The following is a 13,230-nucleotide window of genomic DNA, read 5'->3' on the forward strand; positions in this document are numbered from 1 at the left end:
TATTTCTTGTTGTCGTTGGTCAGCATTGAGTTACAACTACAGGAGCTGGGCCCTGTCATTCGGAGTGGTGTCTATTCCCATCTTGAAGCTTTTGTGCCATGCAACAAGGAAGCGCTGGTGAAACGTCTCAGGAAGCTGCATCTCAATGTCCAGGTAAGTCTGCTGTCAGCTGGAGCGCCTGCACCAGGGGGCGTAGCCTGTCAAAGACCAGTAACCCTAGGAGGCAATTACAGGTATATTGGATCCCTTTCAACAGTTAATGGGTTTAGATGAGAAATCACAATGTTTTCTTAGACATGGATCTTTGGATTGGTAAATTGATGTCAATTCCATAGCTGATCAGCTTTGCCCTCAATGTTTTTATAACTCAGTGGATATATAATATCCACTTCATACATGCTCACAGGGTTGGGTGTAAACTTAGCAATGACATAGTCCCTTCATCCATGTTGTGCTTGATTCTCATCTGCTGCAGCCGTGCCCAATGGCTAGTCCCGGGACTGGTACCCTGCCATGTTAGAGCACTCAAGATCTGCTGCTTCCCATCCATGGGTCTAGTTCTCTTTGGGGTCCAATCACAGCCTCATCACCTTCCCTTTTCATGGCACTTCATGTTTTCGATCCCTTTTATTGCACGCAAACCTTCTGTGAGGTGGATTTCAGTGACTCCGCTAGTTGCTCTTCTCAGGATGAATTTATTTGCTGATAATAGTTTAAAACGTTTACATAAATCTGTCAAAACATAAAAATGTGTACATTTTATTGAATATAAATCTTAAACCAGGTTGATGTTTTAAAATGAAGGCAAAATGAACACATTTTTAGATCCTTTCTCCAAATGGAGGGAAAAAAAGGTTAGCAAACATTTAGAACTTGGTAGTTATAGGAAATAAAGGTTGTTTATAAAATTCAAGGGCCAGAAAGTAATGGAGAAGGGTTAAGAACTGGTCATGAGGGTAGACTATCTCTCTATTTCTCCCCCGTCTCGCTTGGACACTTGGATGCACGTCTGCACACAAAGTGACTTTATTGCCAAGCCTCATATTCCAGAATATGTTCTGTTTTCCCACCTCAGTCCATATTCTTGGAAGAAATCTGATTTCTCCCATCTTGGGTCAGCCTGGTCTGGCTGCTGGGTGGGAGTCATGCAGCACAAATGTGGCTCTCCACACCAGTCAGCATATTGCCCTGGATTGAGCATCATGCCGTAGGTGTGATCTGACAAGCAGAGGTTCCTTTTTATAGGTGCTTGCTATACCTCTGTTAATAAAACATTTATTTTATTTGAGAAACTGCGGCAGTGAACAAATGAAATTTATTTGTGGTATCAGGTTAGGGCTTCTGCTTGGCAGGTTGACCACTAGATGCCCAATGACAGAAGTGGGAGGCCAGTAAGTGTGGCATTGTAGGGTAAGCACTGGGCTGCTAAACAAAGTTGGCAGTTCAAACCCACCAGCTGCTACTGGGAAACCCTTTACCGGATGACTGAGTCGGAAGCAACTCGACATTACTACTCAACAGAGTAACAGCTTTTTGCAGATTGTGAAGTGTCTCCATTTGAGGGTTGTGGTTGTGCTTATTAACTGTCTCTGTTGGCTGCAGGGAAGTGACATGGGCCCAGTGGCTGGCTTCTCTCTCTGTAGTTTGAGTGCATGTGTTTGTATCTGTACACACCCTATAAGAGGGCTTCAAAAAAGTTCATGGAAAAGTGGAATTAAAAGAGAATGGAATTTTTCCACGTATGTTTTGAAGTGATACCTACACACACACCACTGTATTATGTAGTTTTCTGTGTGATTGATCTTCAGATCAATGGAATCCTACTGTCTTATTTCCTTCTGCAACTTGATTTTTGACACACATCATCAAGTTCCCAAATTTCTCTATTTTTACATCCAGGGCAAGTCCATTAATTTTTACAGTTCTATATCGAATGTTCTGCTGTGTGAATGTATCCCAATATTGAATGTTCTGCTGTGTGAATATATCCCAATTAACTGTTGGATGCTATTGTTGTTGACTGTTTTTTTTTGATGGACATACCTGAGGATATAATCTTTGCTCCAGAATTCTTAAAAAGCACTCATCCAGCAACCATGACACCAGGCTTACATCTTTTAACACAAGTATTCATTACTTGGTGTGTATGAGAGAGGGTTAAAATGCTACTAGCAGTAATACTTATTGTACTTTTTATTAATGACTTTATATAAAACACCTCCCGTAACAGAATGGTTGTGTTCCTAAAAAGCCCACCGTTGTGAAAATCACATTTTATAACCATCTGTTTCAGTGAAGGAGGAGCAAGGGGACTAGAGAGCTTGACTCTGACAGTCAACCTGCAGAGAGCTTGACTCTGACAGTCAACCTGCACCTGTGACAGAATTAAAATGGTTCACGTTCTTCGTCTGGACGCTGTTCTTTTCAAGATCAAAATGGGCAAGTGTTCTTTTCAAGAACAGACCTTGTCTTTTGTCCAGAACCCACCTGGATACCGGTTTCCTTTTGCCAGGTCAGCCTTGACCTTGCATTTTTGCTGGAAGCCCAACTCACAATGACATACAGGAAGTGAGAAAAATAGGATGCCAGCATCCTGTTGGTAGTCATCCAGCCAAAATGTGTCCTGGTGTTCCAGAGCAGCATCATGGGCGTTGGCACGTTGTAACCTGCACATGTAGATGTGTCCTCTTTGTAACTGTGTCACTGTTCACATATCCATGTAGTGTATTGTTAAAACATGGACAAGTTGTAAGAATGTAAAGGAGCACTCTTAATAATTATTGTAGGCAGCAAGCAGAAACTGGGACTCTCCTTAGTTAATAGAAAATATGGTCATCCTGGTGTGGTGCCGTGGGTTAATGCACTGGGCTGAAACGTCGCTTTGAACTGCAAGGTTGAAGGTTCAAGCTCACTTAGCTGCTCCCCAGAAACCCAATACAGGGTCGCTATGGGTCGGAATTGACTCAATGGTACTTAACAACAATGATGCAGTGGCTTAAGCATTGGACTGCTAACCAGAGTTGGTGGTTCAAATCCACCAAGTGTTCCACAGGAAAAAGATGAGACTACTGTTTCCATAAAGATTCACAGTCTCTGCAACTCTTTAAGAGCATCTGCTCTGTCCTATAGGATTGCTGTGAGTGGGATTTGACTCGTTAACAGTGTTTTTAGGTAATAATAATCCTGTTTACATTATGAAAACTCAGTGTCTTTGAACAAACATCCATATTTAAGTATGCTAATGGCACTGTGAAGTCCTGGTGTGGCCCTGCAGATTAATGTGCTGGACTGCAAGGTTGGTTTGAACCACAAGGTCAGTGGTTCAAACTCACCAGCCACTCCTTGGAAACCCTATGTAGGGTTGCTATGAGTTCGAACTGACTCAACAGCACTCAATAACAGTGGTGCTGTAGGATCAGCACTAGACTGTGAACCACAAGGTCGGCAGATCAAATCTACCAGCTGCTCCTCCAAAACCCTATACAGTGCCTCTGTGAGTCGGAACAGACTCGACAGCACTTAACAACAACAACAATCTTTCAAATATGTATGTAATCAATTTCTGAAATAAAAATATTATCCTTGGAGTCATTGCTTGCAAAGATAAATATGTTTGAACAAACTTGTAGTATATTTTCTCTTCAGGATGACCGTTTAAGAGAGCCTCTGCAGAAGTTGAAGGTGGCTGTTAGCAATGTCATGCCCGAGCAGCTGTTCAAGTACCAGGAGGACTGCCAAGCGCGGAGTCAGGCCAAGTGTGCCAAGTACGTACCTCTCCAGTTTGCACTTGAGGAATACTTTGAGCTGCTAGGGGTTGGTCTCAAGTCACTTCATCACCAAGGAGAACACCAGCTTCTCCTTTAAAATAACAGCAGTGGAGCTTTTCTAAATGACACCCTTGCTCTAATGTCAAAGGCAAAAAAATGTTTGTTGATTGGCCATGGATGTGACCAAAGTGGCACTTGCCTGTAGTCAGACGTTGCACATGCTGACTTGACTGACTGGGGTTGAACGCAAATACTCCCTGAACTGGAAGAGGCGTGTCTGTGCCTTTATCCTCTATCGCCAAATCATGTGTTAGCACATTCCCAATTCAGAGTACTGTGCATGGGGGACGGTGCATCCCGTTATCTGTCAGGTTCATATTCAAGTGAGCAACTCAGCAAGTGTTTATAGAGGATATTATTATAGGCATGTTTGGGCTAGAACTTTGGTTCATAAAATGTTTTCCTCTTTAGGTTGCAAACAGATGAAGAGCGAGAAAGAAATGGATCCGAGGAAGATGATGATGAGAAGCCGGGGAAACGTGTCATAGGTCCAAGAAAGAAATTCCACTGGGATGACACACTTAGGTGAGATTTACCCCAGGCTCACTCTGACCAGACTTGGTGCTGAATGAGGTTCCTCACAAAAGGCATCACCACCACCAGCCTGAAAACTACTATGTAGTTGTTTATCTACATACAAATTAGGTAGCTGAGCATTCAAAAGGAGAGGAATTTGATCCTGATGTCCTTGGAGTACTATTACATTGCTTTTGTATGTTGTTGTTGTTGTTGTTAAGTGCCATCGAGTCGGTTCCGACCCATAGCGACCCTGTACAGGGTTTCCGAGGGTGTTTTACAGCTTTTATTGTGTGACTTGAGTGATAGTTTACAATGCAGAACGTCAGTTTTTCAGTCAACCAATTGTATTTTGTTTCATTGCAAAGATTTGTATAGTAATTCTTCAGAGATAATCCTATTATCATTGCTGTTGGACTTTGTGCTTTTTGAACAATCTGTTCAGAACTTAATTTTCCTTAATTTTATAGTCATCCATTTTCTTTTTAATCTATTTAGAACTTTGTTATGTAACCTTGTTGAAATCAAATTGGGATGCTATGAGTTAGAACCGAATAAAAGCCAGTCAGCTGAGGATTATCTGAAATCCTTTATGGAGACAGAAGTGAAGCCATTGTGGCCCAAGGGTTGGATGCAGGCAAGGTAAGAAATGTGACTTCCTAGATTTTCTTGTGCTTTTTCACTGTTGCTGTTGTTACACGCACATGCCTTTTGTTTGCCAAGAACTTAATGTGCTCAACACCAACTCGGGTGATCTCTGCATTGAGAACGTCACACAATTAAAGGATTAAGCAATTTGTCGTGTGGGCATAGAGACACATGTAAAGGTGATTTTTACTGACTTCCCTTTCTTTCTTGGCACTCTGAATTGGCAAGGAGAGGGAAGAAAGTAAGGAAATGTGGGAGGGGGACTTCATATGGACAGTGTGAAGCAAAGGAAGTGAATCTAGGCTCTAGAGTACAGATAAAGGAGGCACACACAGCCTCAGACTGAATTTGGTCAGGTAAGAGCAGTAACTCAGAAAGCTAGCATACTATAAAGATGTTAGAGTAAAGAATGTTAAAATTAACAAAAATTGTGAATGAGATCTTAAAACCTGTCATGGTAAAATACTCCATCTTCAATCAACAGAAAAGACTTGTTGCTCTGTGAATTAAGATTTCAAAAAATAGAAGTGGTATAAAATACCCTATAAAAATAGATCATTGAGTTTACTGTACCATTGCAGCTTTTATAGCCTACTGAAAGTCAAATGATTAAAAAGTAAATAAAGTGATCAACATGTTATTATCATCTATAAAAAACATCGTGTCCTTTTACATTTTCCAGAATGCTTTTTAAAGAAAGCCGGAGTGTGCATAATCATCTTACTTCTGCTCCGTGAGTAAAAACAGACTCCAGATTCCTGTATTTCTATTCCTATTATGTGCTTTGTTAAATGCTAGTTAAAATCAGACTGAAACGTCCATTTCAGGTACAGCCCCTTCTCCCTTACGTTGCCACTGTCTTTTAAAACTATCATGTTTTCAGGCCGGTCTCCAGAAACACACTGGATCATGGTGATGGTGTGAGGTGCTATTGAGTGGCGGCCACCTTGCATATAACTCTGCACCAAGGAAATGCTGTCAGGCTCACTGAACCAGTAGTGAAGCCGTGGGCAGCTGTGTAAATGGGCAGGAGTGGGTATTCTCCTTTGTTCCTGGGCTTTCAACCCTTGGTCTAGTTGGGTCTTCCCTGACACCTCTTAATGATCACCTGCTTCTAGCTTCCCCAAGCCCTGCCCTGTCTTGCCGGGTCTTACCGGGGATTTATCCACAGAATTAGCCTCTTTTTCAAAGCTATGTGTTAACTAAGGAAAGACCTCTCCTCTTCCTGATGGGCAATGAAAAAGGCAAGCTTTGATCTGTGGTTACATTTTTGGGGTGAATACTAGACACTTTTGTTCGCATTTTACTTTTACTTTCGACTTAATGCTCTTCTTTTTAGCCTGCAAGTAAAGGATTAAAGCTTCTTCAGGTTATAGGAGGTCTAGTTAGCATCTTTTTTAGCAGTGTTACACAATGCTTCCTTTGCTAATATATGGTTATAATAGATAAATTTGTTTCCCATTTTTAGGAAGGACTATGGTCCTGTATTTAGTTTGGTTGTGGATTTCATCTCTTACTGGTCTGATTTTTAATATAAATTCTAGGTTGTATGGATTTGTTTGTTTCAAGTAGTTTAGCTACCTCTGAAAAATGTGTATTTGTATCAATAATATTTCTAAACTATAATTTACCCATGATTTTAAAATCACACATTACTTTCAGGTATGAATAACTCATGCCTTGGGTTCTAAAGCAGGTATTTGTGTTGTAAGTCTCCTATCCTTACATTTTTTAAATAACTTCTATTTTTATCACTAACTTCATTTGTTTGGTATCAAACAATAGGAATCTATGGAACAAATGGGCCTGGGATTATTTGTCCAAGTGCTCACCTTTGAAAATGACTGCCTTAATTCAGTTGTAGAGCAACAGCCTTAAATCAAGATAGGCGTTAATCTAACTAATGATGTTTTGATAAAGTACAAATATTCAAATAACACAAGGGATCTTAGCCTGTCAACCCTTTGGTTATTTACCAAGAATTTACAGAGCACCTCCTCTTCTGTAACCCAGATGAGTTTTTAAATCTTTAAACTACTTCATACAGATTCCCAAAGATCCCAAGCATGCACAATCTGTTTTCTTGTCCCCTCGCCCTATTTTGAGTCACTGAGTTTTTGCATGTAGAAAGTGTTGTCTTTTTTGTTTGTTTTAAATTTGAGGGGGGTTTCCTTGTGGTTTGAGTCAAACCTTCCTCAGAACTTGTTGGCAAGGGTGGATTTGAGCTTGGGGTTCTTGAAATTCTGCTTATCTAATCAATAATTGTAGATTTTTTTTCTCTTATTCGTAAAAAAGTGAGTCTCTTCACCCAGCTTTGCAAGCCTGCATTGAGTTATTTTATAGTTGAAGTATTTACACTTCATTAAAAAAAAAAAATTATCATTTACATTTTGTGTTTTACTAATGATACGACCTTTTCTCCAGTTGACATCTTTTCCTGTGTAGTCACATATAATTGATGCCCTTCCCTCAGAGAGCCTCCCATGGATAGAGTCAGGTGTCAGAGCTGCTTGGTGAATGCTCTGGACACAACTGAAATGGTCTTTTCATCTTTTCTCTTAGGGCAAAGAAAAAGGTGGTTCCTGCTCCTAAACCTAAAGTGAAGGTATGTACCAAGCCAGCTCTTCATTAATCAGAGTGGGTGAATGTTGGAATATATGCTTATGATTAAAAAGGCAACTTCTGTTTCAGGTTGATAAAGAGAGATTTCATTATTTAGAAAAACTTTTTTAGAAAAAATTCATATTTTAGACTTATCATATTTCAAATAGATGAATGGGAATTTTCGGACTTGGTAAAAAATCCTCAGACCTTAGTGTTGGGGGTATAGCTGGCTGTGTGCAACAGAAGGATTTTGTGACGTGGTGAAATTACCGCACCTGCTGCTGAATAAAATGGTACAAGTGTTCTGTCAAAGAATAGCTGAGATGGCACGAATTTCAGAATCTCTAAGAGTCAAAGACAAAGAAAGAACTGGTCCAGTGTCCGTGTCGTGGGTTCCGGGGTTGTCCTGGGACCTGCTGCACCTCCTAGTTTATCATCTTATTCTTAGAGCATAGCTGTCCAGACCTGTGGGTTTGTTCTGGGGTGAGATTCAAAATGAGACCTGCTTAAAGTCTGAGCTTCTTGAAGAATAATGCCTTCAGTCAAAGAAAGGACTAGAAAAAGATGTACTCACTGGCAGAGAAAGCCTGGGGCCCTGGAAGAAGGTCTCCCTAACCATTTGAGCATTTTCCTGGTCTGGAAGTTAGATTTACACGCATGCACAACCTGGAAAGTAACTTTAAAAGGATTAGGTTACTAGCACCCCTGTAGGCCTCCCAGGCTGACTGCAGATAAAGCCCATGTGCAGTGTGAGCTCACAGTCTGAATATACAAGAAACAAGCTACTGTGAGTGAGAGTCAGCAGAAACCATAGATAAGAGAATTCTCTCCCCGAGAACCCAAAGTGGTAGACCACGGATTGGCTGCGAGGCAAAAATCATTTTAAGTACTTTGAAAAGTTAAAGGGGAGACCAAAAAAAAAAAACTCTATCCAAGTAAAGAAAGCAGATTTGAAAGAATAACCAGTATAATCTTTAGAAATGATAACTATATAAAATCATTTGAAATTGAATTTTCATGATAGTCATACCCTTAGGTTTGAACTGCCCCCATTTTCTCCATGTTCTCCATGAGTAGATAGCTGCTTTGCTTATGCAATTGGGTCCAGAAGGTCAACATTTGTTTCTCTTTATTCCTGAACTTAGATGTCAGGTTCTCTGGCTTACAACAGGCTTCTGTTCTAACATTAGTCAGATATGTCTGTTTTGTTTGTTTTTAGATTGCTATTATTATTTGTTATTATTGTCTTTTATTCCCAGTATTGTTATAAAGAATGAGCCCTAGAGGCACTGTAGGGATAAGCACTAGACTGCTAACCATTAAGGTTGGTATTTCAAACCTGCCATTTGCTCCTAGGAAGAAAGAGACTTTCTGCTTCCATAAAGATTTTCCACCTCAAAAGCCCTACACCGGGTCACTGTGGGTCAGAACTGACTCGATAGCAGTGAGCTTGGTTGGATTTGGATCTTAATGCAGTATTGGCACATTTGTGAGTGAACATCTGAGAGTGTTGGCATCGAGTTACATGCTGCAGCACTGTCTAGGGTTCATGTTAATAATCATACCATGCTTTATTTTATTAAGTTTTTATTGTGAGTTGAGTGATATTACATGGGAGAAGATCGGTTTTACACCATAGTTTCATTGCAATGATTACAGTTCCCTCCATGCATCACCATTTAACAGTATTTGCTTCTATTCCCTCTGGGGGCGGTTTTTGGGGAGAGGGGTGGATAGGGGGTGTACACAAAAACACTCAGGAATATATAATCATTTAAATATCCAAAGGGCACATTCCGCAAGCCTGCCTCCTGATCTTTGTCTTTCCATGAGTCTAGAGTCCTCAGCTGTTCCCTCTCTCCATATGCTCATCTCTGTCTCCATCTCTGGTGTCACTGCTTCTCTGTATAGGGTCCCATGCATTTCTCCAAATGAGCTGACAGGCAGAGGGAGACATTGTAAGTTGGAGACTACCTGTATGGAGTATGCAGTCTTCTTTTTCTTACTAACTTAACTCTGTTGTCCAATCCAGATAATACTGAGGCAATCTTTAGTCATTCCGTTGGGTTCTGGCTTCATTTTGCCAATTTACCAAAGCAAAAAAATTTTAATAGAACCTTCCATAAAGATTGGTTCAATTTTGATGAATCTACTCAAGTAGGCAATTAATTAAATAATTGGGTAGGAAGCTTATTAAAGTTCGAATAACGAATGTGTTAAGATGATATGGGAAAGTTTTTGTTTTTCTAAATGAGATGGTCTTTTCACACAATGGAAAAGCTGTAGTGCTGGCTCCTTTTTCCCTCTTCTCCTTCCCTCTCCCCTGTATACTTGTTCTAGTTATAAAGGGAAGGAAATGCTTGCAGTAGAAAAATGTAAACAATATAAATGAGTAAAAAAGAGAAAAGTGCAAACACCTAGAAATTTCTCACAGAACAAAAGCTCTGAGCTTTTCTGGAACACACTCGCCCAGATCGAGTTAACTGCTTTTTTGACGCAGTTCTCTGTCCTCAACAGTTTTCTCTGTCGTTAGTGACTGCACAGTATTCCATTTCCACTGAGTGACTCTGATGTAATTTTTCTAAAGAAAAAAGTGATTCATTAAAATTGGCACAAAATACTAGTTTGATAGTGGCCACCTTGCCCTGCCAGTTCCACTTGGCACACTCTTTGAAGGATGTAATCGTCGCTGGTCATGTCCTAGGAGAGTGTGTCCTAGGAACCTGTCTTGGCTGCATCCCTGTCATCTCAGTACCTAGGCCAGGTACTTCTGATAGGCAATGCAGCCTTCCCTCCAAAGCTTTAGGAGAGGCCCTTGGAAAAGCTGCAAGCTTGTTAGAACGTAGTAGCCCCTAACAGCTGACTGCCTACAGAAACGTAGATGCTGCAGGGCAGGTCCTCGTCCCTTCCACCCTCTCCCCCAGTGCTCACGTATGTCCCAGGTTTGTGTGACTCCATGCAGACTAGAAGACTCCCTGGTGTAGGCTTATTTTGGGGTTTCGTTTGCTTGCTTGTTTTAAAGAAATGAAGATACAAATAATTTTTAGATAATGGTTATGTTTCTTCTTAATCTCAGAAAGAAACGAATCAACCACCTTCTGTTTTCTACAAATGTATCAGTTGCCTTAATTCTATCTTTTGTTTGAATTTTAAGAAAGTTGTTTATTTACTGTGAAAACAGGCAGTTCTCTCAAGTGTTTAGGTTTTGAATGTGCATGTCTCTGTACCCTTTTGTGTCTTGCTTATAAGGGACATGTAATGAATGAATACCTGATGACTAAGATCCACGTGACTCCCCTGTAATAACTAGAAGACTTAGGGATAGAAGGATTGAATCATCTGCGAGTTCCATGCTACAGTGTTTGGGCTTCTTCTGTCCTGGGCTGGGGGCAGCTGCAGGCCAGAGCATGCAGTATGGCAGAAAGAAGGAGGCGAGTCATGCACGGCCCACATCTTAGCAGATCCAACTAGGCAGTGGGGTGGAATCTCATTATAAGTTCATGTGTAGGGTCAAGGAGAATAAAGAGAAGAGAGTCTGATCAGACAGCTATGTAAGAGTAGTGCCTGAGGCAAATGCAACTCTTGGCAAACTTGGTTTCCTGCCCTCTTGGCTGGATGCTAACTCCTGTGGACAGCCAGGAGTTCACTCTCCTCCCAATCTTTTGGCAGTCTCTATAGAAGATTTCCCTATGAAAATCAGTTTTGTTCATCAGGAACATATCCTAGTCCTTTAAAAACTGACACTTTTTACTAATGATTTTTCTTTTTCCCAATCCGATGCTGTCTCTGTTAGGAATGCAGTCCTAAAAAGGACCAGAAGACTCCTGGCCCCGGAGCAGCTCCTGCTGGCCCTTCTGCAAGCTCCAGCTCCTCAGCCGTGGCCTCCACCAGCTCGGGCTCAGCCCCAGCCCAGGAGACCATCTGCCTGGATGACTCCCTGGATGAAGACTTTGCCTTCCACACCCCCTCCCTGGAGCTGGTTTCTGAGGCACTGGCGGTCATCAACAATGGCAACAAGGGCCCTGCAGTTGGCTCGAGGATGAGCATGCCGGCTACAAAGCCTCGTCCAGGACTGAGAGAAGAAAAGCTAGCCAGCATCATGAGTAAGCTTCCGCTGGCCACTCCCAAAAAGCTTGATTCTGCTCCGACTGCGCATTCGTCCAGTCTCATTGCTGGCCACAGTGGGCCGGGACCAAAGAAACCCCAGGACTTAGCTCACACCGCCATCGCTTCAGGCCTTATTGCTGGGTCTTCCATTCAGAACCCTAAAGTCTCCCTGGAACCTTTGCCAGCCAGGCTCCTTCAGCAAGGGCTGCAGCGGTCCGGTCAGATCCCTGCTGCTGCCACCGCCTCTTCCTCCTCCTCCTCACAGTCCCATGTCTCCTCCTCCCCCCAAGCCCAAGCCGCCACCTCCTCTCACGTTCTGGGGACATCAGAGGCCCAGGATGCGTCTTCTTTAACCCAAGTCACAAAGGTGCACCAGCATTCAGCAGTCCAGCAGAACTATGTGTCTCCACTGCAGGCAACCATCAGTAAGTCCCAGACCAACCCGGTGGTGCGATTAAGTAGTACCCCCCATCTCTCCTGCTCAGCCCCACTTATAAAGACTGCAGATAAGCCTCTACTGTACCGCCTCCCCTTGTCCACGCCCTCATCTGGAAATGGGTCTCCTGGGTCTCACCCCCTGGTCTCGAGGACAATGCCCAGCACCACTACCTCCAGTAACTATTTAGCTAAGGCTATGGTGTCGCAGATCTCCACACAGGGCTTCAAATCGCCCTTCTCAATGACTGCCTCTCCAAAACCTGCCACATCTCCAAAACCCCTGCCTTTGCCCAAGCCTTCACCTTCGTCCAAGCCCTCTCTGTCAGCTAAGCCTTCCGTGTCAGCAAAACTTATTTCCAAATCCAGTCCGACCCCCAAGCCCACTGTGTCCCCAAGTCCTTCCGGTTCCAGTGCCCTGCTAGGCCAGAGCGGTCACTCCAGCAGCAGCAGCAGCCCAGTCCACAAGCAGCCCAGTGGGATGGGCGTCAGCAGACAGTCTCCTACCGTGAATTTATTGCCCGCTAACCGCACTTCCGGCCATCCGGCTACAAAAAACCTCCAGGCCTCTTCAAAGCTAGCAAACTCAGTGTCCACTGGAACCATCGGGAAGAATAGCTTGAGTGGAATTGCAGTGAATGTAGCGGCCAACAGAGGCGGCAACCTTAACTCAAGTGGAGCTAACAGGACTAGTCTGTCTGGGGGAACAGGAAGTGGAACACAGGGTGCTACGAAATCGTTGTCTACTCCACACAGACCATCCTCTGCCTCAGGGTCTTCAGTGGTAACAGCCAGCGTGCAGGTATGTACAGTATCCAGGTCCTTGTGGTAAAAACTATAGGTGGTGCCGACCTTTCTGTTAGTGTGCAGGTGTATACGGTACCCAGGTTCATGTGGTACAGTGAAGATGGTGCCAATCTTCCTGTTAATCACAATTAGTGTGATAATAAGCAGATTAGACTATATCTGTTATGTGTAACTGGCTTGTTATATCTTATGGCCATGCAATGTTCCTAATCGTCCCCATCTCAGTTCCCTGACTAATGCCAACTTTAATTTTTATTTAATCAGATTTGTATTTTCATGATTATAG

General features: G+C 42.5%; 1 protein-coding gene across 1 annotated transcript in view; it reads left to right on the forward strand.

Annotated features, from left to right (window-relative positions):
- UBN2 (ubinuclein 2) overlaps positions 1–13,230 on the forward strand; it is an 88,870-nt gene that overhangs the window by 63,741 nt on the left and 11,899 nt on the right. Inside the window, exons 9-18 of the mRNA XM_006861244.1 lie at positions 24–153; positions 3,646–3,764; positions 4,239–4,352; positions 4,842–4,985; positions 5,674–5,724; positions 7,554–7,596; positions 8,044–8,062; positions 10,491–10,496; positions 11,238–11,263; positions 11,389–12,939. Of these exons, the coding sequence (XP_006861306.1) occupies positions 24–153; positions 3,646–3,764; positions 4,239–4,352; positions 4,842–4,985; positions 5,674–5,724; positions 7,554–7,596; positions 8,044–8,062; positions 10,491–10,496; positions 11,238–11,263; positions 11,389–12,939 (2,203 nt within the window). The remainder of the gene's footprint in view (positions 1–23; positions 154–3,645; positions 3,765–4,238; positions 4,353–4,841; positions 4,986–5,673; positions 5,725–7,553; positions 7,597–8,043; positions 8,063–10,490; positions 10,497–11,237; positions 11,264–11,388; positions 12,940–13,230) is intronic.

This window comes from Chrysochloris asiatica, unplaced genomic scaffold, assembly GCF_000296735.1.
Source record: "Chrysochloris asiatica unplaced genomic scaffold, ChrAsi1.0 scaffold00041, whole genome shotgun sequence".
Classification (NCBI taxonomy): Eukaryota; Metazoa; Chordata; class Mammalia; order Afrosoricida; family Chrysochloridae; genus Chrysochloris; species Chrysochloris asiatica.